The sequence below is a fragment of the Magnolia sinica genome, chromosome 4 (assembly GCF_029962835.1).
Source record: "Magnolia sinica isolate HGM2019 chromosome 4, MsV1, whole genome shotgun sequence".
In the NCBI taxonomy this organism is placed as follows: Eukaryota; Viridiplantae; Streptophyta; class Magnoliopsida; order Magnoliales; family Magnoliaceae; genus Magnolia; species Magnolia sinica.
The window spans coordinates 1,387,666-1,415,243 of NC_080576.1; the positions used below are offsets into that span (position 1 = coordinate 1,387,666).

The following is a 27,578-nucleotide window of genomic DNA, read 5'->3' on the forward strand; positions in this document are numbered from 1 at the left end:
GCCTCTATATTTAGAGGAGGAGAGAAGGTGGCGTAATAATGAGTAATGACTGGGAGATCGTGTGCGCCGTTGCATGAACCAGCCATGCATGGATGTTGATGGTGGAGGCGTGTGAGAGTTACAAGATTAGAGAAGATTTTCGGGGGGAATTTAATGGAGAAATGCTCCAATGCTCTCGAGAGCACTATAAGTCATAGTGCTCCTAGTTACATCGGTTCATTTGAACATTCCAATCGATCAATCTGAACTGTCCATTTAGTCCTGAAAATATTTCATGGTCTATGATTGAAAAATAGATCTGATCATATATCTAATCAATCCTACATTTTGTATTATTTTTTTAAGCCATCCTTTTTCTAAGCCATGGATGGAATGGTTACAATTGCCTTAAAGAGATGATTCTTTAGAATAATAATCAATCCATGATGGTTCCTAAGAAATAGATGGATCAAATTATTGGTTGGACATATGTTTGTACAAACGATCCTGACTGTCCATATTTAAAAGACATTCATCGAATGGTTAGTATTTATCTTATTGGTGCGATTTTCGTACGATAGCCTATGAAATTTTTGATGGAGCCAATGAACAGTCTAGATCAATGGATTGGATTGTCTAAGTGTCCCAATTAATACCACTAAGAGCACTATAATTTACATTGCTCTTGGAGCACTGGAGCATGTCTCTTTAATGAAAGGTGGATTAACCGAAACCAGCCCATCGAGCCAATGAGAGGACTCTGCAGGAGTAGGTTCTCTAATCCCACGCAAGTGGACATTCCTCTACATGCACCAGTAATACCTATCCTAAATCCGATCTGCCCATCAGGTGGACCCGAGTACTTAGACTCTATGATAAAAGATTAGGCCTATCTACTCACCAGGTGGATGAGAATGTATAGAACAATTTGAGAGCTTAAATGTCTTGTTTAGTTGTCCATTTGTTCCGTACATTAACGCTAAAAAATCAACAGGCCAGCCTTTTTTTTACCATCGAAAGTAAATGGTGGGCCTTATCCTATGAACGGATCCGATTTTGTGAAAGTGGGCCATGTTGGTATATATGGAAGCCTGTAATGTGACTTAGGTGTACACGCGGCTAGCAGACGTCCCACTTCAACGCCATGATTATTTTGGCTAGTGACGAGAAAAACGAGCTCCATGAAAATGGGGCGTTATGGTACCATGTGTGATTGCTACAATTTAGCAAGTCGTGGCAACGTATCCAGGGTAAGCCTGCATGCACAACTAATCCAGACCGTTCAAACTGTTGGCCCATTACGGATGGATAATATCGCTGTAGGAAAATCTTTTAACTATATAATCTTGCCCATTGATTTTCAACGACTAACCATTTTTTACCCTCACCTCATCGGGTGGCTGGCCTGAAATCAGAATCATTTATCCGGTGGACCTGGCCATGGATTAGCCATAGCCCAAAAATTATTGACGGGTTGATGCTAACTAGCTGATTGCTTTCCTAAAAATGGACGGGTGAGAGACATTGAATGGTCCACGTTCGGAAAAGGAAAAACATTTTCAGATATATGGTTTTAAAAAGTCGCCGATCCCATTCGGCGATCGGCAGGCTTCCTAGCCGGGTCAGTGTCAGAGACCGGTTTTTTACAGAATATTTCGGTCGAGTGAATAGTAAAACTCGGACGAGTTGAGTGGAGATCCACGATCCACTCGTCTGCTGGGTCGCTGGCTCTCTCCGTGGGAGGCGGATTGTGTAGAGTGGAGCACATCACGCGATAGCGTGGTGTGTATTATATGTGGGGCGTACCGTGACGTATTTGTTTCATCCACACCGTCCATCCGTTATTCTGTTCATTTTAGCTAGTGAACCAAAAGATTAAACATTTAAAAAACTTGAGTGGACCACACCACAGGAAACAGTGACCATTGAACACCTACAATTCAAAACTTCTTAAAGAATCTGAAGTTTTATATCAAGCTGATATCTGTTGTGTTTTCCATTTATCTAGGTCTGTGTGACTTCGTGAAGAGGTTGGGTTACAAATAAACATTACTCTAGCAATTAGAAAAGTTTCAATGGTGGACGTCATTATCCCCACTCCTTTCGGTCGTGTGGTATATTTCAGATTTAGATAAGCTTCAAGTTTGGCCTCATGCCCCTAAATGAAATGGACAAACGGATGGACGGAATGGATAAAACATATACATCACGGTGGGCCCCATCATAATCCACAGCACGCTCAAGCGGGTGCTCTCCTCGCTAAACAATTCGGACGCGAATTGCGTCCTACCCCCGGGCGGGGCTCTGTGGGGCCCACTTCGATGTAAGTGTTTGATCCATTCCGTTCATCGCTTTTATCAGATCATTTTAAGTTATGATCTTAAAAATGAGGCAGGTCCACAGCCCTAGTGGAACACACCAAAGGAAGCTGCACTGATAATGACACTTACCGTTAAAACCTTTCTACGGTCCACTGTGATGTTTTCTTACCATCCAACCTATTAATAAGTTCATGTAGACGTGGATGAAGTGAAAACACAAATATAAGCTTGATCCGAAACTTCTCCAGCTCCCAAGAACTTTTTAATGGTGGACGTTCAATCCCCACTTTGTGGTCCATTGGAGCTGTGGGCCTGGCTCATTTTTCGGATCATACCTTAAACTGATCTGAGGAAAGAGATGAACAGCGTGGATAAAACACTTACATCACTGTAGGCCCAACAGAGCCCTGCCCGTACGGATTACCGTCGGGGCGGGGGGTAGGAGGCAATCCGCGTCCAAACAATTCACCTGCCTAGTCGAAGTGTTGAGAACCCAATGGCCCATGATAACGTGTTCGTAACATCCAGTCCATCCATTAGATGAGACCTCTTGTTAGCAAAAGTTCCCAAAAATCATTGGCGGGTAACAACAGAAGGACAAAGGGGAACAAGGATATCCTCCCTACAAATTCTCTCGGAGCCATTGTGTTTTTTACTTGCCATCCGACCCATTAATTAGGTGAGACACATGAGGATGAATAAACATCCAGAAATCACCCTGATCAAGGGTCGAGTGGAGATCCACGATCCAATTGTCTGCTGTCTCTCTCCGTGGGACACGGATTGTGCAGAGAGGAGCACACCACACAGTGGCCATTGACCATTAAAAACATGTTGTAGGCTACAAAAAAGTTTTGGATCAAGCTGATATTTTTGGATGGAAAATAAACATTATGATAGACCCTAGGAATTTTTTAACGATAGCCCTTTAGTGACTACTTTTTGTGGTCCACCTGAGATTTGTTTATGCTCCATTTTTTTGGAACATTCTCTAAAATAAGTTGTTAAAAAGGATGGACGTCATGGATATAAAATTCGTACATAAGGTGTGCCCCACGGTCAGGGTGCCACCCACAGCTTTGGTTCCGGGTTGCAGCTGAGTCCTCCTTCAATGTAGAATATCTGATCTTTGAAAAATGTTAGCCGCACCTTGATGATCGTGCGATGTGGAATAAGACATAACTACCACATTGGGTGGACCACACTAGTCTGTAGAGTCAAATCATCAGTTATCCATTGATTTCAATGTTGTATCCTGCCCAGTGAGTATATCAGGATGATGCGGCCGCCTTTTTAATGGATATTTTATCCCATATGTACGTCAGGTTCGCAAGAAAGAAATGGGTGCATTGGAAAATGTTCACATGCAAGCACTGTGTGTGCTCATTTCTCATTTTGTTCGGTCGAATCGTCCCTTTTCTACACCCTTCATGCAGCCTGCTGGGCCAGCCCAATTAAAATTTGTGCCTGAATTTAAGCCCAGATATGGACCACAGGCCCTAATGCCGAAGCTTTGGTGCCCCCCCCGGGGAGCGGATTAGGTGAGACCCCGGATCCACCGCGGTGAGAGGGACCTCTGACTGTGGGGCCCACTGTGATGTATGTCACTATATCTCCACCGTTCATCCGTATTGAAAGCTCATTTTAGGGCATGATCCAAAAAATGAAGCAGTTCCATATCCCAGATGGACCATAGTACAGGAAACAATGGTGATTGACCATTTAAAACTTCTTGTGGGCCACGAAAGATTTGTATCAAGATGATATTCGTGTGGTCTCTTCATCCAGGTGTTTGTGACCTTATCAACAGTTTAGATTGCAAACGAATATTCCATTGGAATCCATGAAGTTTTTAATGGTGGGATTCAATCACGACTGTTTCCTGTGTTGTGGTCCAGCTAAGATTTTATCCAACTTAGTTTTTTGGATCATGCCCGAAAATGAGCTTCCAAAATGGTTGGACGGTGTGGATTTAAGGTACATACATCACTGTGAGCCCCACAGTAAGGCGTCCCACGCACGTCAGCGGATCCGGGGTCCCACGCACCTGTGAAAGTGGACTGAAAAACTTCTTTAAAAAAAAAAAAAAAAAAAAATCAACCTTCTTCTATGTATTTATTTTCTTATCTTCATTTGAAGGCCCGACTGGCTGGCTAGGATTATCTTGTTAGTCGTGCATCAACAACAATGTGGCCCACCTGATGGACACCACTGATCCAGTCCCCAACGCCCCGTGATGAACAAGCATAACTATGGTCTGCATTTAATGGGGAAAATCAAGGACCTATGATTTTCCCATCACTGTAATTTATACATCATCATGGTCCACAAATGGACCACCTCCAGATCATCCAACCGTGCAGCCACGTGGGGCCCATCATGGACCCGCCCAAGTACACGGCCCTCATTTCTTCGCGGAGAACATTACAAAGAACGGATCGCTGCATGGGGCGGGTAAGATAAAACCCATTACATAAGCAGATTGCCAAGCTCAACTGCCTACCTCCATTACCCGCCAAAAAATCCGAACGGTATTTTAAATTTCGTTTCCATAAAACAGCAATACCTTTATCTTCTAATCCTTTGTTCTTCCATGAAAGGGCTCCACCAAATCCACGCCCAAATTCAAACCTCCGACCTCAATCGAGATGGCTTTCTCGTGAGCGAAGTCCTGAGATCCTGCGCACTCGCGCCTTCCAGGAGCGTATATTACACACGCTCCTTCCTCAACGCCGCCCTCAATCTCATACCCGCTTCTTGGAACTTTGTCATCAAAGGCTACGCTGGGAATGACTGCCCGAAAGAAGCCGTGGAGGTATTCGTCGAAATGAGGACGACGGGAACAACACGCAACAAGATCACCTTCCCCTTCCTCTTCAAGGCGTGCGATCGGCTCTCCAATCTTGAAGGAGGGCGGCAAGTTCAAGCGAAGATTGTGAAGAATGGAGTGCATTCAGATGTCTATGTTCTAAACACTCTGATACATTTCTACGGTCTTGTGGGCGAATATGTGATGCACACCGAGTGTTTGACGGAATGTGTTTCCGGACTGTCGTTTCTTGGAACACGATTATATCTGGGTATGTTGAGAATTCGGAGTCGGATGAATCCTTAGCAGTTTTCACTCTAATGAGAAGCTGTGGCTTCAACCAGATGGGACCACGATGGTGGTTTTGCTCTCAGCTTTTGCGGAGCTTGGAAATCTGAGCTCGGGGAAATGGGTTCACCACCATGTGATAGAGAAAGGCATGGTAATGAATCTTCAACTGGGGTACGGCCCTAGTGAACATGTATGCAAAATGTGGGGCCATTCATTATGCCCGTCGCATATTCTATAAAATGCCTGAGCGGAATGTGTGGACTTGGAGCACAATGATCTTGGGTTTAGCCCAACATGGTCAAGCAAAGGAAGCTCTTGAGCTTTTCTAGCTACTGAAGCATGAGCCGATCAAGCCCAATTACGTCACTTATCTTGAGGTCCTGTGCGCCTGTAGCCATGCTGGATTGGTTGATGACGGGTACCGTTTACCGTTTCTTTCGGAACATGTTGTGTGTCCAAGGCATCCAACCCATGATGTCACATTATAGTGCTATGGTTGACATCTTAGGCCGCAGGGATCATCTTGAAGAGGCTTATAAGTTCATTACAAGCATGCCCGTTGAGTCTGATGCCATTGTGTGGAGGACATTGCTCAGCGCATGCAGCATTCATGATGTTACTGATAGCAGTGGCATTGGAAAGAAAGTGAGGAATAGGCTGCTTGAGCTAGAGCCTAAGCGGAGCGGGAACTATGTGATGGTTGCTAACATGTACGCAGAGGTTGGTCTGTGGGAGAAGTGGCAAACCTTCGTAGGGTGATGAGACATGAAGGCTTAAAGAAGATGTCAAGAGAGAGTTGCATCAAGGTGGTCGGGTCGGTTCATAGATTCGTCTGCTAGCATATATCTAAAAACGGGCCAAGTAGAAAATTAGTTAATATAATGTCCAAAGTAAAATATAAAATGCTGAGCAGAGGTAAGCACTGGCGTGCTTAGCTATTTGGGCTCAGCCACATGGGCTGAAATTTGGTTCAACTTCTAAGCCTGTTGTCTTACTCAGGCCTTAACAAATAAATGGGCTAGGTTGGGCAAATACTTAGCAACATTTGTTCAATTGATGCCCTGCCTGACTCTGACTCTAGCTCTATTTATAGCTGCTATTTGCTGGGTTTGAGACTAACTATCAGGCTGGCTGTCTGTAGCAAGCCAAAATTTCAGGTGGACAGACAAGGGGGAAAAAAAAAAAAGCACTGCCCCCATCTCCCCATGTCTCTTTTTAAGTGTAGAGCACTTTGTTACTCAACTACTCTTAGTTAAAATGGTTGATGCTTGGAAAGAATTGCAGCCCAGAAGAGGTGACTTTTGTCACAAGACTGGTAATTGCTGATTGTCAATAGGTTTTCCTAGTGAACCATAGACTGTTTTTTGGATGATTTCCATGGGTTCCTAAGGACCCATTTTATAGCACAAACAATCCATAACCACCACTCTTTTTACCTTAATGATGATTAGAGAAAGTTTAGTCACCTACTCACCTCCCAATAAACTGACAACCATTACCTTCGCATCTTTGTAACTAAAGACCATTACCATTACAAGCTTCCATGGCCATTATACCAAAGGGTGCTTTGGGGAACTTGTCCAAGTTGCTACTTTTGGGTTGATATCAATGTGGTAAGAAGGAACAAAAATGACGCTGATTTTGTGCAAGGCATGACTGTGCAACAGGTTGAGGCACCTTTGGATCCAAAGAAGGAGCTGGAAAGATTAGTATCTGAACACAAGTATGGGGAAGCATTCACTTCAGCCCTTCAAAGAAGTGATGTCACCATTGTGTCCTGGTTATGTTCTCAGGTACGCAATATTGTCATCTTCATATTTAAGGGGCCATGCACCAGGTCACCACTGGGTCACTGATTCATTGGTGAGTTGGTTCATTTGGGTAACATCCAGCAGAGTTATTTGGAGGCTTTCTAGTCAATAGCCTCTCCACCTACCAAGCGAGGATCCCTATATATGTTTAGAGTGCTGCTGGCATCGTATCATGTTTGTTGATTCCTTATTGCCAACAGCACATCGATAAATGCAAGATACAGGATAAATAGCATTTTATTGTGGCAGGCTCCTGGCAATTTTATCATGCTATTAAGTGCCTGTTTGGGGGTCTCCTCAGCATAGTTTGAAAGCCCAAAAAAATCAACCTGATTTGATTTCCAATTGACTTGGGTCCACGTGAGGATTTATATGGGTCTTTACTTGATCTACTCGATATTTAATAGTTAAATTAATAATATTGTGTTTTTATAAACACTGAAAATGGTTATGTATAGTTAAAATATAACATGTTTCTGAATTAAACAGATGTGGAGCTTATGCTTTCCACTCTGACAGCAGTTGCATATTCGAAACTCGGTTTGAGTCGTTGTGAGCTGCGTTGAGTTGACCTAGTCAGCAATTCAGTGAATGCCATTGGGTCAAGACTGAGTCACACTTAGAATCCAGTTTCTTAATGACTCAGCATGAAATCCAGTCAAGTCGAGTGGCCCCGCAACTGACGTTTGAGTCAATGCATGGAGTTTTAGAACTATGGTCTTCATTAGGGGCAACCATTAAGCCCTTGTTTACATCCGTTCTTCATTAGGGGTAGACATTAAGCACTTGTTTGCACCTGTTATAGATGATTCACCACTAGTATTCAGGATGGAATCCCTTCTTGGTGTTGTTCGTGGATGGTGTAGTGCAGGTCAACGAGACCAGCTTACTCACAAGTTCCAGTTGGAGGTTTGGAGGTAGGCTTTAGTATCTAGAGGTTCAAGATTTAGCAAAACCAAGACTGTGATTGAACAATAAGAATGATAAGATAGAAATTTGAAGGAAGGATTTAGCATCTGGAGGTTTAAGATTGAGCAAAACTAAGACATTGTGATGATGTCTTAAGAATGTAAGATGGAAAATGGATTCAGTTGAAAGGGGATGGAAGACGTACCAGTTAAAAGAGCTCGATCCACCTTTGATTGCTTTAAATTGCTAATAACTTCGTGGCAGTAGTATAGTGGAGGAATCTCACCACAGACTAGAGCACTATTGTGGAATCAAACCATAAACTAGAGGAATCTCATCTTCCGATTAGAAGCATCATTCCCATCATTATCATCATTATCTAAGTCATATCCCAACTAATTGGGGTAAGCTACATGAATCTTGGTCAACATCCCACACTATCAAGGACCATATCCTTATCTAAACCCATGTCCTTTTGACCATCCCCCCTGAGGTACATCTCGACTTCAATCACCCTGTCCTAATTCAGTGAGCAACATCCTTCTCAATCTTTCCATTCTTAGGAATTATCGAGCTACGATATTGGAAATGGTCATTTTGGGATGTTGAAGCATCTCACCTCTAAAAAAAATTATGATCAGAGGAACAAAAAAGGGAAAAAAAAAATCCCATTACAGGAAACGAAAAAAAAAAAAGTACTTTATTTAAATGGATAATATTTTGTATTTTCCAAAGTTCCATGTATATATATATATATATATATATATATATATATATTGCCTTGTTTACGATCCTCCTTAAATACATTGGAACCAAGGCATAATTCCTATTGGCCAATATATGGTGTGTATTTTGTGTATCGTCCTATAAGTTGCTGGCTGGACTTGTATGTGTTGTAGATTCAGAAAATGAAGAGTCATCCATGTTTCTTCTCTGTGCTGTAGATTCAACTTCAAAGACTCCTATGGCAACTCACATTATCACTAGCACCATTGATCTTGTCCTCTTTTGGTGGGTAAGATTCTGTACCTGTCATTTCATTTACCCCTTCTTCCAGAAGACTTAATCCTCTGGTTATCAATCTTGTGAGATCCAGGGCTCAGTGTCCCCTCTGTATTGGGAATTACCTTCCTCTCCTTTAGCTTAATGAATTATCATCATCCTTCCAAGAAGAAAAGAAAAGAAAAGAAAAAGATTATGTACCTGTCATTAATCTCTATCGACAGAACTTTTTTCTGTTTCTTTCTGAGAATTAGTGAAGGGTTTTTCAAAGTAAGACAAATAGTACAAAATAGGGAAAGAGTTGCAATTACAGAGCATATCATGAACATGTTCTATGTCTGAGGTATTGGCCATGACATTTCCTTCTCCTTTTCATTTGGGTAAACTAAATGTTCAGCCTATAAATGGTAAATCTCCTTAAACATAACAGATGGTGGCCAAGGCTCCAATTGGTTGTGGGAAGACTTGTCATTTCTAGAATCACCCCTTTTCAATGGGCATTTAACCCCCACCTCCAAGAAATCCACCATTCTCATTGGCCCGGATAACATCAAAGAATTGAGCATTTATCATCATTCACCTCCAAGGACCCCATGTGCAAACAATCAAAATTCACTCTACCAACCATGAGGAGCCTCCATATGTAAGATTCTCCTTCACTTTCTTCGGAATAAATCATGAGCCTTGTTAGCAAAACTCAAGTTCAAAATCCCTTCTTCTTTTTTCTTTCTTTTATTTCTTTTAAGGTAAATTGACTAAATGTTTAAAACTCTGTATTTTTAAGAAGATGGGCAAAATTAAATAAATATTTGGACAAACCAAAATTAAAACTCCAAATTTTAAAGAAGATAGGCAGTGAAGATTTCAGAAGAAACAGATCAATTTGTATGGGGAATACTTGCAAAGGAAGGATTCAAGAGAGGCAAAAGTTAATATTAACCCACAATTCGATTACCTTTATAATAGTTTCTTATGCATGTAGAAATTTTAACCATTTTAATTGAAATTTTTACTCTAACCTTATTTTAAACACAACACAACCATATGCATATATAGCTGTTTTTTTTTTTTTTTTTTTTTTTTTTTTTTTTATAAATTGAATTGGAACCATGTTAAACCCAAACTTTTCATTCTCCATATTTCTGGCATTTTGCTTTTTTCTTCTACCAAACCTTCGACTAAAATTTTAATGATAGAGATCGATTTAAACCTGAACATTTCCCCCTACTATTCTTTTGACGTTTTGTGTTTGTCAAATATGTTCTAATGTTATCTGCCTATCCTGCTCATTCTTCAGGTTGATTTACAAGCAATTCTATCAGTTCTTCCTCTTCCTCTGAGTCAAGGAGTCCTGCTATCCCTTCTCCAACAGCTAGCATGCGATATCAGATTTTTATTTTCTAGGTCTGCAAGCGAGAATTTAGGGATTAAATACACCCAAAGTGGGTGTTAACCTTAGTACGTAATTGAAGTTAAGAAGAAACACAAGAAATGCCCAATGTTACCCAACATGCGTGTGTAGAGAATAGTGGATCATGTTAACAAGTCAGCGCATTTTCAGTCGTAGTTGAAGACCTCGTGACTAATTAGAACCCTAAACCCTAAAGAATAAATAGCTAGGAAGCCGGAGTGGAGGGACTGAGGGAGAGTCCAAAGTGGGAGTGGGAACCTAGTTAGAAGGATCCTGCAACTAAAAACTATGACTTTTTTTTCCTTCTTTTTCACTGATAATAATAACTAAAAAAAACTCTCCTGTAAATTGGTGGATATATTGATTTGTATGGAATTTTATGGATTCATATCTTTCGATTGATGTTGTCATTCTGCAAATTCCTCTTTCTTGGCGATAAAGTAAACAGAAATAAAAACCAATCAAAGAAATCTAAAACGTTCATGATGTTCTAAATAACATAAATAAGCAAAACTTAAAATATGATCTAAATCTGACTAGTGGGCCACGATCATGAGATCCCATGATGGGCTTTTCGTGACTATCGGGACTGAGGGAGAGTCCAAAGTGGGAGTGGGAACCTAGTTAGAAGGATCCTGCAACTAAAAACTATGACCTTTTTTTTTCTTCTTTTTCACTGATAATAATAACAAAAAAAACTCTCCTGTAAATTGGTGGATATGTTGATTTGTATGGAATTTTATGGATTCATATCTTTCGATTGATGTTGTCCTTCTGCAAATTCCTCTTTCTCGGTAACCATCCTTGCAAATTGAAGATTTTAAAGGAATCTATCTCTTAACATTTTCATTGATTTGATGCACTTGGTTCTTTATTTACATTTTGTATTCATGTTGAAATTGAAAAATCCTCAAGGTATCTTCTACTTCAACAAATATAATTTATATGACTTGGACATATAAACCAGGTTGCTGTTAGACATGGATTTGAGAGGTTCAACATTGCAAGCTCAGAAAACCCAATACACTTCATGTCTCTACATTTATATAAAATGTAACACAGAATCTATGAACAACTGTAGCTTCATTGAAACTACATAAGTAATGCATTAATCATCATCATCATCATCAGCATCCATAGAAAAAATTATTGTGATTGGCCGATACTAACCATTATAAATGGTGTAGAAATCGAAAAGTCATTGATGTCCACTCGGTCATTTTTTCCAAAACAATTTTCACATTTTAGGATTTTCTAATCAATGTGACTTTTGGTCCATTTCTGGACCCCCGAGATCCAGGACAGGGAGGGGATTCCCCCAGATCAGCAGAGGCTGATTTTCGCTAGAAAGCAGTTGGAGGATGGTCGCAAGCTTGCTGATTATAACATTTAAAAGGAATCAACCTTCCATCTGGTGCTCCGTCTCAGTGGTGGCATGTACATTTTTGTGAAGACTCTCACTTGGAAGTCCATTACTCTGGAGGTCGAGAGTTCTGATACGATTGAGAATGTGAAGGAAAAAATCCAGGACAAGGAGGGGATCCCACCAGACCAGCAGCGCCTCACCTTTGCTGGTAAGCAGCTTGAGGATGGGCACATGCTGGCAGATTACAACATACAGAAGGAATCCACCCTTCACCTTGTACTCCACCTCCGTAGTGGTTTCTAAGCCTGTACCAGGTTTTAGATGAATTGGCATTCTTGGTAGTATGGTTTGGTGAAAAACTCTACAACAGTCCTTTAGCTTAAGATTCTGATGGTTGGTTTGAATAAATGCACTGTTATGATAGTTCTAGGTTTTTGAGTGTGTTAGTTATTTGGAATTTTGGATGATGTTTTCAGACATTAGCATGAGATATGTACTGTTATCTACCAATCTCTTCATACACTGGTGAGAAGCAAGTGATCACGAAATATAACAAGTCTTTGGAAACTTCATACCAGTCCACTGTCCGACAAGGGGTGGCCTCTGGATTAGGAATCGCCGCTGTTCTGTTTATCATATTCAGTAGCTATGGATTAGCTGTGTGGTATGGCTCCAAATTGATACTCTAGAAAGGGTACACCGGTGGCGATGTCATCAATATCATGATAGCAATCGTGACTGGTGGAATGTAAGTTAGAATCGGTTATTACATACATGCATGATCAAGTAAAATTAATATTTCAAAGAAAAATAAAATCAAATTACAGAAGCAATTAGGTCACCTTGGTCTTGTGCAATCTTGCTTCTTTTTTTGAACCAGGACTCTAGGCCAAGCTTCCCCATCTGTGAATGCATTTGCAGCAGGGCGAGCAACAGCATACAAGATGTTTGAGACCATCAAACGGAAACCAAAGATCAACTCATACGACATAAGTGGAATTGTGTTGGAAGATATCAACAGCGATATAGAACTGAGAGATGCTTGCTTTAGCTACCCTGCAAGACCTGACATTCATGTATTTTCTGGGTTCTCGTTGCATGTTCCAAGCGGCATGACTGTGGCTCTAGTTGGAGAGAGCGGCAGTGGGAAGTCAACAGTGATCAGCCTGTTGGAGAGGTTCTATGACCCCCAAGCTGGTGAAGTGCTTATAGATGGCATCAACTTGAAGAAGCTGCAACTTGGATGGATCAGAGAGAAGACCGTTCTTGTTAGCCAAGAGCCCATCTTATTCACAACTACTATAAAGGAGAATATCACATGTGGTAAGGCGGGTGCTACATTGGAAGAAATCAGAACAGTAACTGACATTGCTAATGCTGCAAGGTTCATAGACAAGATGCCACAAGTCGCTTGTACTTTTTTCTTTTTCTTTTTGGTAAATTCATACTACTCTCTCAAAGATGTTGCGGGTGGAAGGCTAGGAAAGGAAGACATTTGTAGTTTGTTTTGGTAAATTAATTGTTTTTTTGATATTGTGCTGATTATTGTCTTGATGAATGTTAAATGGGTGAAATATGCACAGGTTCAATCATTTGTTGATTAGGTTAAAAACTAAATTTAGCCTCGGTTGATGCCAAAAGAGGCTAAATCCATCTTTAGTCTCGTTTCTGACTTAGTTATCTAAACAGAGACTATAACTCCCGTAGCTAAAATTTGGATTTAGTCTCAGTTGGAAACAATAGAGGCTAAAATTTTGATTTAGCCTCATTTCAAGAAAACTGAATCTAAAAAGGTTCTTTTAGCTTCACTTGAAGAACCGAGGCTATAAAAGTTATTTTAGCCTCAGTCGCTAAAACTGAGGCTAAAGCCTTTAGCCACGAGGGTTTCAACCTCGGTTTGGATAACTGAGGCAAAACTAAGGCTAAAGGCTTTAGCCTCAGTTTTTAACCTTTTTAGCCACAGTTTTGAACCAAGGCTAAAGCCCCCTTTTCTTGTAGTGGATCCACATCAAAGGTTGGCCCATATGATAGATGATAGATGTGAGGGAGACCAAACTAACTTGAGGCACAATTGCTTATGATGTTGGAAACCAAATTTACATACTTATGAATTGAATAAGTAGAAACTAAGATAAGCTACTCATGGCATGAGTAGCTTATCGATCCCCCCACAGTGAGGTGAGATGTGGCATGCCAGAATTGAACTTATCCATACAATGTACATCGGGTAGTAGCTACTCTTGCAGCCTTGCAATCCACGTAAGAAAAGGTTGCATGGAAAGCACCACCAGATACCATACTCAAAAGCTGATATCAAAGGTCCACTGGCTTGGCCGTAAGTTGGGGTGGAAATGAGCCAGGCTAGCAGTCCACGTAAGAAAAAGTTGCATGGAAAGCACCGGATACCATACTCAAAGTTGGGGTGGAAATGAGCCATAAGTTGGGGTGGAAATGAGCCAGGCTAGGGCCATAACTGGGCTAAAAAGATAGCAAATGATTCGAATGATTGAAGATTTGAAATAATTATAATTTAAGAATTTTTTAAGGCTTCATTTACAACGACTCGCCATCATATAAACAGTCTAGATCATTAAAACATAACACATATACAACCTGACCCCAGTTCCCATAGCCTAAGCTATGCGGAGAGTATAGGAAAAGATTTGAATGATTAAATGTTTGAAATATTCAAATCTATAAGATTTTTTTGGGCATCCATTCTCTACAATGAGTCTCATCATCTAAAAGGTTTGATCATTGAAACAGAACCCAAATCCAATGACCTTCTTCAAAATACATGTATGGTAAATGGGAATTGCTCAAAAGTATCTTTAAATCGTAATTCTTTTTGTATGATGGTGGGTGTGCTATGGTCCATCCTGGCATGGAAACCTGGTCTAGATTTCAAGCCTGGACCCAGCCTTAGGGCCAAGTTTAGGTCCCAGTCCCGACCCTCCAGGGTCAGGTTGGACTGCCCGTCTCATTGCGAACCATAGCCCCAAGAGTGAAAAATCACAACACTTACTACTCTGAGAGCATCTTCCAAACTAAAACATAAATCAATCTGCTGCGCTCGGGAGAGAAAGGCCAGCAGTCTTCATCTGCAGATTCAATCCTTCCATCAAGCGATAGATGCTCTCAAAATCATTGCAAGAATCATCCCTGCAAACGAATCTATGAACCGACCCGACCACCTCGATGCAACTCTCTCCTGCCATCTTCTTTAAGCGTTCATGTCTCATCACCCTACGAACGTTTGCCACTTCCTCCCACAGACCAACCTCTGCGTACATGTTAGCAACCATCACGTAGTTCCCGCTCCGCTTAGGCTCTAGCTCAAGCAGCCTATTCCTCACTTTCTTTCCAATGCCACTGCTATCAGTAACATCATGAATGCTGCATGCACTGAGCAATGTCCTCCACACAACGGCATCAGGCTCAACGGGCATGCTTGTAATGAATTTATAAGCCTCTGCAACACGACCCCTGCGGCCTAAGATGTCAACCATGGCACTGTAATGTGACATCATGGGTTGGATGCCTCGGACACACGACATGTCCCGAAAGAAACGGTACCCATCATCAACCAATCCAGCATGGCTACAGGCGCACAGGACCCCAAGATAAGTGACGTAATTGGGCTTGATCGGCTCATGCGTCAGTAGCTGGAAAAGCTCAAGAGCTTCCTTTGCTTGACCATGTTGGGCTAAACCCAAGATCATTGCGCTCCAAGTCCACACATTCCGCTCACGCATTTTATAGAATATACAACGGGCATAATCAATGGCCCCACATTTTGCATACATGTTCACCAGGGCCGTACCCAGTTGAAGATTCATTACCATGCCTTTCTCTATCACATGGTGGTGAACCCATTTCCCCAAGCTCAGATTTCCAAGCTCTGCACAAGCCGAGAGCAAAACCACCATCGTGGTCCCATCTGGTTCGAAGCCACAGCTTCTCATTAGAGTGAAAACAGCTAAGGATTCATCCGACTGTGAATTCTCAACATACCCAGATATAATCGTGTTCCAAGAAACGACAGTCCGGAAACACATTCCGTCAAACACTCGGCGTGCATCACATATTCGCCCACAGGACCCGTAGAAATGTATCAGAGTGTTCTGAACATAAACATCCGAATCCACTCCATTCTTCACAATCTCCGCTTGAACTTGCCTCCCTCCTTCAAGATCGAAGAGCCGAGCGCACGCCTTAAAGAGGAAGGGGAAGGTGAGCTTGTTGCGTGTCATTCCCCTCCTCCTCATTTCGACGAATACCTCCACGGCTTCTTTCGGGCAGTCGTTCCCAGCGTAGCCTCTGATGACAAAGTTCCAGGAAGCGGGTATGGGATCGAGGGCAGCGTCGAGGAGGGAGCGTGCGTAATCTAAGCTCCCGGAAGGCGAGAGTGCGCAGAATCTCAGGACTTCGCTCACAAGAAAGCCATCTCGATGGAGGCCGGAGGTTTGAATTTGGGCCTGGATTTGGTGGAGCTCTTTCATGGAAGAACAAAGGTTTAGAAGATAAAGGCATTGTTGTTTTATGGAAACGAAATTCAAAATACCGTTTGGATTTTTCGGCGGGTAATGGAGGTAGGCAGTTGAGCTTTGCAATCTGCTCATGTCATGGGTTTTATGTTAGCCGCCCCATGCAGTGATCCGTTCTTTGTAATGTTCTCCGCGAAGAAATGAGGGCCTGTACTTGGGCCATGAAAACATGCCAGCAATAAAATAATTTTAAAGATTAGAATATATATCACTACATAGTTAATGCTAAAACTGCAACATATAACAACTGAATCGAATTTTCAATTTGTCAATCAGTTCATCTTAATAGATAAGAAAACATGCAAACTTTCAGAAAGAAAAACCAAAGCTCAATATAGGGAATCATTCTCCAATAAATAGTATGGCAAACATTATTTTTTTTTTAAATGCCAAAGAAGATGCAACAAGTGGATCTATGTCCAAAATAATATGGACAGTTAAAAATTTTGAAAAATGAACTGGATCCATCATAAATGTGACCCACCTAATGATTGTACTGGCATGGCATCACATAAAAGGTTCAAACATCTGATGGAAGGCCCGATAATGAAGCAAAACATGCCTCATGGACCAACTGTATTAGATTAGATACACAAGGGAGCCATATGGTTTATGCAATAGTCACAAGTACCAAACTGATTAGTATATAAGCATATCTAATAGCACTCTATTGGTACAAGTCCCAAAAGAGTTCCCGGTTGGACTTGACAGCCCCACAATCCAACCATATGGTGTACCTGGCCGTCCAATTGACTGTGCGCCCTGTTGGATGGAACATCTGGTTCGATCGGTGTGCCCCACATTCCAATTGGACCATAAATCATGGCCGGATTTGCATCCAAGCATCAGTGGGGTCAACCGTGGACCATCAGATGGCTCAAATAGTCCTGCAACATCAGACTTCGCATAAATGTACCATATTGGCACATTTGAGAGAGTAGGATTCAAAATCCTATTGCTGTGAATAGCCATAGAAGGCTGCAAAAAGTAAAAGAACTTTCACTTGTCCAGAAGATGAACTGATTTTGCATCAGAGGAGCAGTATTTAAAGAGTGAGTACCTCAGGGGCAACATAATTTGGCGTTCCGCATGTCCCTCTTGAAGAAGTCCAACAACGTGCACATGGAGAGAGGAACAAACAGCAATTAGACATGCAGAGTAACAAATGGCTGGAGCACCTTCATGGATGCAACAGACTGTCAACTTACTTGCTGGGGCAATGCACTAAGGCCAAAATCTGAAACTTTGCCTTGGCAATCGACAAGAAGATTTTTAGGCTAAACAAGGAAGATAATCTGTTGCTCCAGTCTTTGAGCTCCATAAACAGAGTTGAAAACAGAGTTGAGCAACCCAAATAGCCACGCCTCCCTCTTCAAACAAAACTGCTCAGAAAAGCCTCAAAAGAAACACTTAAGTGAATAATACTAGCCATGTCTATGATAAATGAAAACAAGTGTTCAATTCTAAATAGATGGTAATTGACATTCCAAGCGATATAGCTGTAGCAAAGAATCAAGGGCCATGTATACTGGGACCATGTATGCTGGTTGTTATCACAATTCCCAACAATGTTTGTTGGCTGATGACTTGTCCGGATATTGGCAAAAGATGCGAAGACCTCAAAAAAGGTAAGAAATATGAAGGCCTCAAGGAATAAAAAGATAAAAAAATTCTGATGCTTGAACAAAGGCTGGAGAGTGATATGTTCAACCAATAAAAGCATAAGAAACTCAGATTGTTGAACAAAGGCCTCAAAATACAAATGGGCTTTTTAGGCTAGGTCGTTATATACTAGAACCATACAATACGAGGGGTTTTCTTTTCTTCTTCTTCTTTTTCAGCATTCACAATTATCACTACCGTTTCATCTGATTCATTGGTCAACCTTAAACTATCTTCCCAATAATGGGTCACAAAAAGTTTCAGTAAATAAATTTAGAAAAATAAAAAGAAATAGAAAAAAAGATGAGCTAATTGCCAACTCTCCTTCTCTCTTTCTTTCTTTCGTTCTTCTTTTTTTTTTTTTGGATCAGTAATAGTAAATTTTATTGGAAAAAAAAAAGGTCCAAAGATTGAAAATATAGGCCAGATTAAAGGAACAAGAAAACCGATCAAGAAGGAGGATCTTCCCCAAATACAGAGAGGGGATTGCAACCTGCTGCTTCCGCCCAAGAGTAAACAAGCTGTTAACTCTATATGAGACTTCGTAAGCCGACGAGCAAATACCATCAAACAAAACATGAAAGAGCCAAAGATTTAATAAATATCGATCATAAATTAAACATGTGATGTGAAGGTGCCAGAGTATTGATTCCTCAGACCCTCAGCCTCTGTGGTGTGAGGAGAATGTATGAAACATTATGTAAACGAAGGAGAGGAACTGTTTGACAAACAACTGGACCCTGTCTACTCCAACAGGCTTACAACAATGCCAAATGTATAACTTCAATATTATCACGACTAGTTAACATTGACAAGATCCTTATGATGCACCTTCTAAAAGGAAAAGGAATACCGAGCAGTGTTGCCATTGTTACTGCAAAATCAAGCTGGAAACAGTGAATGAAATGCACATCCAAAAGATAATAGAAAAATATTCAAATCAAATTTAGTGAATGAATGCGAATCCATGAGATGCACTATCTAGGAAAGAAAGCTAGTTCTTCCAAATGCCTGTTAGTCTTAATCACAGCTACATCACATCTATTCCTACGAAAGACAAATTCATTTCATCCTCCCCAAGTTGCATCCATTCCACATTGCCAAATCTCGACATTGTTACAATCAATGCCAACCGGAACCATGGCCAAATGAGAAGAAAAGAGAAAGCAATGACAGATGGAATGGATTTTGGAATAAAAACGGGGACTTCGAGAGAAGCTCACCCACGGCAGGAGAGATATGCCTGAAATCCTTCAAAGATTCGGAGCTCACCCACCGGCGGAAGAAGAAAATGAGAAACCAGGCAGAGCTCGAGCGTCGTTCGAAAGAGGGTTTTGGAAATCCCTCTTCTGAAATGAGAGGTTAGTTTCAAATCCACAACTTGTGAGTTTTCTATAATTTAACACATTAACTACATTAATAGCTATACATTTAAGGGACCGTTTACAGAATGATTAAGATAGGTTTATACATGAAAAAATATAAATATTAATCACTAACAACTAGAACCATTATTTAGATGGTCTGGATAATTCTATAGCATTTCTACTATTAATATGAATGAGTCACCACTGTTTTACATCAAACACAAAACTCACATGTTGCCTCAATAAATAAATAACGTTACTTGCCCGTTGGGTCTGGTAGGGCTCTATGGCCCCACCCTTATTTATATGTTTTAATCCACGCCGTCCATCCATTTATACATATCATTTTATGGTTTATTTCAAAAACTGATCTCGATACAAATCTCTACTGGACCACACCACTGGAAAACAGTCGAGATTGACCGTCTAAAAAATGAACCTCTAGCTACGAATATTGTACTTAAGCTACCGATTTTAGCCGTAGGTATTTCCAACGGCTAAAAGCCGTAGCTGAGACAGCCACACGTCCATTTTCTTTGCACTTTTTTTTAGCCCTTGCCTGAACGATTCTCTACATGTCCCAACTGGATGTAAGTATTTTAACCACGCCGTTCACCGATTTTTTCGGATCACTCGAAGGTATTATACTAAAAATGAGGTAGGTACACGGCTCTAGTAGGCCGCGCTAAAGGCAGTTGCACTGATAATGATACCCACCATTGAAACCTTTCTAAGGGCCACCGTGATATTCTTTTACCATCCAACCATTCATAAAGTCATGTAGACATGGATGAAGTGAAAACACAAATATCAGCTTGATTCGAAACTTCTCCAGCTCCCAAGAAGTTTTCAATAGTAGACATTAAATACCCACTTTATGGTCCACTTAAGCCTTGAACCTTCCTCATTTTTTGGTTCATACCTTAAAATGATAAGAGAAAATCGTTGAACGGTGTGGATAAAACACTTACATCATTGTCGGCCCCACATAGCCTTGCTTGGACGAATTACCGTCCAGGCGGGGTAGGATGCAATCCGCGTCCTTTTTTGGTAGTGAGATCTCCCTATTTAGTAAGGACATACGGTATAAGGATTCAAACTCCAAACACGTGGGGAAATCTCTCGAGATCTTTGGCGAAGATCTTGGAATTCAGAGCGTATTGCTTGGAGAAGATCTCAGGCGGATTTCTCTTGGATAATATCTTATTATTCAAAGTCAGTGGAGATGTGCAGTATGAGGCCGAGATAATCATATGCGACCTGAATATCCGAACGAGGTTCAAGCCTCCCCCTATCATCGGCTAAATGACCGACCTTCTGACCTGCCTCAAGAATCCGAAAGTGGTCTTGGCCAACCTGTATACTCGGATGAGCTTCGATCCTTCCCTTATCATTGGGTAGATGGTCAACCTGCATACCTGGATTCATATGTAGTAAGTGACCGACCTCTCTCTTCCTTGGTCATTGAGGAGCTCATTGGTCATGACCTGTGCTAGCCGACCTCGTGTCTCACGGAGATGTCTGAACTGACCTCTTCTCTTTACCTAGCCCATTTTTACCCATAATAATTTATTTTTTTATATAAAAAAAAAAAAAAGCAAAGCTATTTATCATACACATGGAGATATAAATTGAATGGTTTTTTAAGAAGAAAATTATTATTTTCGATTAAAGTTGGGAAAACAAAAAATTAATTTTCACAAAAAAAAATATAATATATTTTTGCAAAGATGGAAAAAGGGCCTATGTGGAATTCAATTTATTGGAACAGTTCATTAGGTTATGATGTCATCTAATGGCGTTTTTTTTTTTTTTTTTTTTTTTCCCTCCTCCATGAATCCCTAAAAATGAGTTCATCTTATCATAGACAATCAAAATTATGTTCTAAAGATCCTTTCTAGTTGGGTTGAATGATGGAAGACAAGGGCCTAAAAAGAATGAATAGCACATGCTGGTAGTAATACCTATTGCAATGATGTGTGTGTAATATGTGTCATGCAACATGCAAGTTAGCCCAATGCAAATGAAATGCCAAAAAGATAAAAAGAAGAAGAAAAAGAATATGATTAAATAGGATAAATTACACCAACTTCCAGCTACATTTGACACTGAATATTCAATTAGGCCCATCTACTTAATGTCATCATAAATGGAATGACTATGGTTGTCCAATTAAAGTAATTTTTGTGCTGCAAATCATGTAAGGCTCTGCGTTATTGCCACTTAGAACCTATTTGTATTGAAGGTATAATAAGGAAAGCATTCAATTTACAACAACTAAGGGCCTGTTTGGGTGCGTGAATTAGGGCGGAATACAATGGATTAGGAGGGATAGGATTATGCAATCCCACCTATTCTATCAGTCGGCTTGTTTGGGCCGCGATGTATACGGAGGACTCTCGTATTCAGACGGATTCGAACGAGATGGGGAGGGATTGCGAAATCCCTCATTGGAATCGTCGCCCTCTCTCAAACATCGCATCGAGCCCATTCCTCTGCTCTCGTACGGACCAGGGATGGGATTTATCGTTCCCTTATGCTGGCGGGAGAGATGGCGGGGATCGATAATTTTGGCGCAAAATCGGGCGTTATTTAGGGATGCGATGTGGTTGCAGAGCTGATTGGGTGGAGGGGTGTTGCATTCGCGAGCTGCCGGATTTTTGGCAATTAGGTACGCCTTCTTCCTCACTGTCGGGATTCAAATACCACCGTGTATATGATTGCAGTTCCCTTTTGTAGAAAATCTGTGTGTTTTCAGTATTCTGAGAGGGGCAGATAGAAAATTATGTGGTCCTCCATCCACCCCTATTTTCGCCGTTGAAATAGGCCCTCTGAGATCATTGTCTCAGGGTTGGCTGCCATAGATTCGGGATTTCCTCTTCATGCCCAAATAGCCGCATGTTGAAGGTGATCAGGATTCCATGATGATAATCTTTTATATGGCCCTCTCAAACTGTGAGTTGTTGTAATGATAGACACCAATCTTTCTTTGTGGTTTGCATGCCAGAGCTACTGAGTAAGGACCTCGACGCCCTTATGTGATCTTACTTTGCCAACCAAGTACTGCCATCCAACCATCTTCCGTAGTTGAATGTATGTCATTAATTGATATTGTTCAAACCCTGTTGATCTGTTTCTTGAGGTGTATTATAAAATGGTTTTGGGTGTGGTTGGAATTTAACGCCTACATCAGGATTCAGAAGCTCCCACCTGCTTGAAACATAATAAATCTTTAGATGACAAAATGCAAATCATGGATAGATGGTTTTTCTTTTTAAATCTTTATGACTCATTTACTTGTACTTGAGGCATACATGGTAGAGGAACATGATCACTTGAAGCCTCGCAAAGTTGTTTCCTGGACACTATCTTGCACCATGCTCAAAAACAGTGTAAGTTCCAACCTATGGCTTCGAATCCTGTCAGCGCTCCCAGATCATGGTTAGTGTCATTCTGTCTGCCTTTGAGCCGCTTCTTCAAATTTAGTTTGTTTTTGTACTTACACTCCATCTGTCCGGATTGAATGTTAATGGATCATCTAATAGGCGGGATCGACATGTGTAGAGTGGATCCACACGATGACTTTCCAATTTCTTTGGGATCTTGTAGCTTGTTCATCTTAAAAGTACTTCAAAATTGGCACAAGATACAACACACATCTAATATTAAACAAATCATGACACTTGGGTTTATGATGTTTCATGCATGTTTTTTTTTTTTTTTCATACTTATCGTTAAGAATTACATTATCTTTCACCACTCTTCTGAATGAGAAGGGTGACACATTGGACAAGCAAATCAGTTCATCAGTTACCTAAGTTCAAATGAAGTGTATTTAGATATGGAGTGTTTAAATCTATTTTCAGATGTTACTGTATATATATGTGTGTGTGTGTGTGTGTGTGTGTGTGTGTTGTCATTTTTTCCTTTGTGAAATTGAAGATTACCTTTGAAGTATACTTCATTTCTTTGATATCTTCAGGTGTAAGAAGCTCGTCCTTAGATTTCCTATTTGTGATCCCATGTATCTCCTCCTACACCAATACCCCATGGAGAATTAAATGAAATTTCATATAGTTTATTCAATATCCCTCATCCAACAAAAATTAATCATGGAACTCAAAAATGAGAGACGCATGTTAGTGTCGGAAAGCACCATGTGACGCTGTTAAGACGTGGTTTCCTCACATATCTTGTGTTGGCTCTCAAATAACAGTTAAGGAAACAGAATGACGTCACAAAAATACTACATTATCTTCATAAGGATTATCAAGTCTGGATGCCCCCATTGCATATGAATTCAACCTATGACTAGTTATTCCAAATCATTGAGCTAATGGTCCCAACCATGGACAGCATGCCCCAAAATCTTCTGGATTCCAATATCTAATCTTCTTTTGACTCACATGTATTTTTATATATTATTAACTATCTATTTGTTAGGCACTAATCAAAAGGTAAGGATCTTCCTATCTAGATGTCTTTTGGGGATCCCCCACGCCACAGTGGCTCCATCAAATCATTGATCTATATCACCAAATCTTTGGCCCCTCTTGTAAGGATTTGGTGCATCGTGACATTATTTGCATCCTGAAATTTGGAAAACAGTGCTTAGCAATAACAAGAGCATTAGCAGAATTGGGAGGAGAAGTAATTAATCTTCACCTTGAGTTTATTTAGTACTGATGGGTACCTGGCAAGATAGTAAACGGCCCACGTCATGACATTTGAGGTAGACTCATAACCACCTAAAATTAAGCAAATTATGTTCTCCACCACCTCCACAACACATATCTTTTCTGCATTTTCATCAGTAGAATCCATCATCATCTGCATGAAATCCTGTTTCTGAGTGCCCATCTCTTTCCTTTTCCTCACTTCATCTAAAAAGATGCCAACTAGTTTCTTCCTACACTAAATACCATAACAGAAAAAAAAAAAGAAAAAGAAAAGAAAAGAAAATTTCAAGTATGTTCACCATTTCTTAGGCTACATTTGGATGTTAAGATACAAAGTTCGTGAATGATGGATGGGTTGCATTCAGTTTTCACTTGCTGACATCTTTGTATGGAGTCTGCTTTTTAATTAAATACATGTATAGTTTGAACCTGTTGTCAGTTTCAGCTCAGTAGGGACAGACATTGAGATGGAAACTGTTGGATTTTTCTCTATTTTGGTGAATCTATGTTCAGTAATGGTGTACCTTCAGATTCAGATTTACTTTCTGAGAGATTTTGAAGGAGTCTGTATTCTAATTAGATACTTGTACAGCTTGAATCTGTATTCGGTTTCATGAAGGTTCAATGTACAACTTGAATCTGCCTTCGGTTTCATTTCTATAGATTCTGATTGTTTGTTCTGTATGCGTGTGCATCCACATATCCTTGTAAATGATGCATCTCTCCTTGCAATTGAATTTGAATGTTTGAGTGGTGTATATTTTTTTTATGGATTGGCCCACTCTATGATTGGATCCTCCAAAACTTTGGTTTGCATCTGCTGACAGGTTGGATTTTTTTGCATCTGCTAACAGGTTGGATTGTACACACATACTACATGGGCCCCATGATCCTTAATCCCCACTTTGTGAATAAATATAAACAAAGGCAGTAGTGTAATTTTATCTCTAAAACAGCACTCGCCATAAATATCAGTTCGGGGGCACTATTTGGTAAAATCCAATTCTGGGATGAATTTTGCAGTAAAAATCACAAAAACTAAAGGTTCTGGCCATGCATTTGGTTGCACCAAACATCATGAAATTCTGCAACAAAATAGACTGATGAATCAAGAAATATGATGCAACCCACCACACCCTTGTTCCAGAAATTTTAGTTTTCTACTGACAGGGGCATTCCGCAAAGTGGTATTTGGCCACTCACAATCTTTTTATCGGTTTTCTGCTATTGGGAATTGATATATACACCCAACCCAAATGATTTTTCATACCCATTTCCCCACTTTAGGGATTGGAACAGTCCAACAATTTCCTATTCATTTCAAAAAAAAAAAAAAAAAACAGAATGGCAAGTGTGTGATCGTCACAGCCATAAAAAGCTTCTCTGTTAATTTAAATATATTCAGAGACAGAGTTAAATTGGGTTTATAGATTCAAACTAAGGTCCATAGACTTCGGTTGGATGGAATTATAGCATTGGGTTTCATTGAATCCTTAATTAAAACAAGAAAGAAAAAAATTAGGCTACAAGATAACATGGTCTGTAAGAATTACTAGTTTTAGCAATATATGAACGTTTTCTGCCTTGTTGTTATTGAAACCAAAGAGAAAAACTTGTGCCTGTCTATGAAAAAGGTTGCAGAAATCGTAGCCTCTCTTTCTCTCTCTCTCTCTATCTATCTAGACGTCAATCTATAAATAAACACCACTCATTGTTTTTTTCTTAGAAGAAACTGTGATTCAACATTCATCACTATTCATACATTCTTATAAATTTGACCATTAATTAACAGGTGTTTATTCTACAATAATTATATCTTGATTGGTTATCAGTCAATTTCTTATGATTTTTGGACCATCTTTTATTGAAATGATGTTAATCAACATGCATCATAATTGGCTATTATTGTATACCTTCTAAATGTTTGTTTTGTATATCTGTGTGTGGGGGTTTGCTTTCAGTTTCACTTTCATTCGGCAAAAAACTATGAGATTTAACCTCTTTACTCATTGTTGGCATACGATTTGTCAATACCCACTGTATAATTATTAAGCGTTTTCATTATACTCTATGGGACCTCCTAAGGGTTTACGTGATTAATTAGAATTTTTACATAGGGCTAGTAAAGGTGATCATATAGTATTTTGTATCCGCAAGTATATGTGAGATTTAGGAGATGGATAGCGACGATGAAGAAGAAGTAGACGAGACCATGGTGGTGCAAGCTGTGGCCGCATGCGTAGCTGCTGTTGGTGAATATTGTCGTCACTATATGTTAAGAGAACCAGCGCGTCAAGGGGATGACGATCGGGCAAGGTTTATAAATATAATCGTACGTGCAAGTGACAATGATTATTTTACGCAGTTGAGGATAAAACAGCAAGGTTTCTTCTCATTATGTAACGTACTACGCGACAGAACGCACCTACGTGATACTCGACATGTTAGTCTTGAGGAGCAAGTAGTTATCTTCCTCCATACCATAGGACATAACGTACGTAATCGTGTGATAGGACACAGATTCATACGTTCAGGTGAAATGGTAAGTAGTCACTTTCATCGTGTCCTTAATGCGATAGTGTCCTTGTACCCTAATTTTGTTAAGCAGGCGGGTACTGAGACCCCCTTAGAGATTGAATCGAATCCTCACTGGTAAACTTACTGCTAGGTAACATTTTTGTCACGAGGGCCACTTTCCGTTTTAATTTTGTCATAAGCTTATATTTGTCATATTATCTTATAAGTGAAATTCGATGTCATCGACGATAGGATTGTGTTTGGTGCAATAGACGGGACGCATATTCCTGTTCATGTGGAATCATTCCAACATCCAAGCTTTCGCAACCGGAAGGGTATCGTGTCTCAGAATGTACTTGCTGCTTGTTCTTTTAACATGATATTCTTATACGTGTTAGCTGGATGGGAGGGTTCTGCTTCGGATGTATAGATCCTACATAACGCGCTGACCCGAAGTGATGATCCACTAATTGTACCAAACCGTAATTGTTTCTTCATAATTAACATACAATATTCTTCACCTTAAACATCATTCTCAACACACTAACCCCCATCACTCTAACTTTTACGCAATGTAGGAAAATATTTTATCGTCAACGTAGGATACGCTCACTTACCTGGGTTCATGGCGCCTTATCGTGGTGTTCGATACCACTTGCACGAATATCGAACAGGGAAAGCACCCATGAACAAGAAGGAGATGTTCAATTACCAACACGCGCAATTGCGAAACACAGTTGAACGTTGTTTTGGGGTAATGAAGGGACGGTTTCCTATCTTGAAGACAGCTGCACAATATCCATTTGAAACCCAGGTGAAGATTGCAGTAGCTTGTTGTATATTACATAAATTCATTCGTCAAGAAGACGAAACTGGAAAAAATTTGGAGGATGCTGGTATAACCGTG

General features: G+C 40.3%; 3 protein-coding genes, 2 long non-coding RNA genes and 1 pseudogene across 5 annotated transcripts; 3 read left to right on the top strand and 3 right to left on the bottom strand.

The window, feature by feature from the left end:
• The first annotated feature begins 45 nt into the window (after positions 1–45).
• On the top strand, positions 46–6,569 carry LOC131241974 (pentatricopeptide repeat-containing protein At2g36730-like; annotated as a pseudogene).
• Positions 6,570–7,067: 498 nt separating this feature from the next.
• On the top strand, positions 7,068–10,508 carry LOC131244326 (uncharacterized). The gene is made up of 3 exons (XR_009170253.1): positions 7,068–7,193; positions 9,065–9,135; positions 10,420–10,508. It is a non-coding gene; the product is annotated as an uncharacterized LOC131244326 (long non-coding RNA).
• Positions 10,509–11,968: 1,460 nt separating this feature from the next.
• LOC131241975 (ABC transporter B family member 9-like) lies at positions 11,969–13,413 on the top strand. The gene is made up of 3 exons (XM_058240331.1): positions 11,969–12,175; positions 12,589–12,647; positions 12,780–13,413. Exons 1-3 carry the CDS (start codon positions 11,969–11,971, stop codon positions 13,411–13,413), a joined length of 900 nt encoding a protein of 299 aa, XP_058096314.1.
• A 997-nt stretch (positions 13,414–14,410) lies between these two features.
• LOC131242094 (pentatricopeptide repeat-containing protein At2g36730) lies at positions 14,411–17,723 on the bottom strand. Its single transcript, XM_058240498.1, has 2 exons — positions 17,507–17,723; positions 14,411–16,594 (listed from the first exon to the last, which is right to left on the bottom strand). Exon 2 carries the CDS (start codon positions 16,519–16,521, stop codon positions 14,959–14,961), a length of 1,563 nt encoding a protein of 520 aa, XP_058096481.1. The 5' UTR covers positions 16,522–16,594; positions 17,507–17,723; the 3' UTR covers positions 14,411–14,958.
• Positions 17,724–18,453: 730 nt separating this feature from the next.
• LOC131242095 (uncharacterized) lies at positions 18,454–19,462 on the bottom strand. The gene is made up of 2 exons (XR_009169504.1): positions 19,332–19,462; positions 18,454–18,995 (listed from the first exon to the last, which is right to left on the bottom strand). It is a non-coding gene; the product is annotated as an uncharacterized LOC131242095 (long non-coding RNA).
• Positions 19,463–23,031: 3,569 nt separating this feature from the next.
• LOC131244327 (beta-amyrin 11-oxidase-like) lies at positions 23,032–24,675 on the bottom strand. Its single transcript, XM_058243954.1, has 3 exons — positions 24,141–24,675; positions 23,423–23,509; positions 23,032–23,289 (listed from the first exon to the last, which is right to left on the bottom strand). Exons 1-3 carry the CDS (start codon positions 24,333–24,335, stop codon positions 23,095–23,097), a joined length of 477 nt encoding a protein of 158 aa, XP_058099937.1. The 5' UTR covers positions 24,336–24,675; the 3' UTR covers positions 23,032–23,094.
• Positions 24,676–27,578: the final 2,903 nt, after the last annotated feature.

What these genes read in the sequence shown, in the direction of transcription:
- LOC131241975 (XM_058240331.1), top strand. Translation starts at nt 11,969, where the DNA reads ATGTACATTTTTGTGAAGACTCTCACTTGGAAGTCCATTACTCTGGAG. An exon ending in AGGAATCCACCCTTCACCTT is followed by an intron (nt 12,176 to 12,588) that starts GTACTCCACCTC and finishes TTGATACTCTAG; the next exon opens with AAAGGGTACACCGGTGGCGA. An exon ending in GCAATCGTGACTGGTGGAAT is followed by an intron (nt 12,648 to 12,779) that starts GTAAGTTAGAAT and finishes TTTTTGAACCAG; the next exon opens with GACTCTAGGCCAAGCTTCCC.
- LOC131242094 (XM_058240498.1), bottom strand. Translation starts at nt 16,521, where the DNA reads ATGAGCAGATTGCAAAGCTCAACTGCCTACCTCCATTACCCGCCGAAA.
- LOC131244327 (XM_058243954.1), bottom strand. Translation starts at nt 24,335, where the DNA reads ATGGGCACTCAGAAACAGGATTTCATGCAGATGATGATGGATTCTACT. An exon ending in CAGTACTAAATAAACTCAAG is followed by an intron (nt 23,510 to 24,140) that starts GTGAAGATTAAT and finishes GTATTGGTGTAG; the next exon opens with GAGGAGATACATGGGATCAC. An exon ending in AAATGAAGTATACTTCAAAG is followed by an intron (nt 23,290 to 23,422) that starts GTAATCTTCAAT and finishes ATTTGAACTTAG; the next exon opens with GTAACTGATGAACTGATTTG.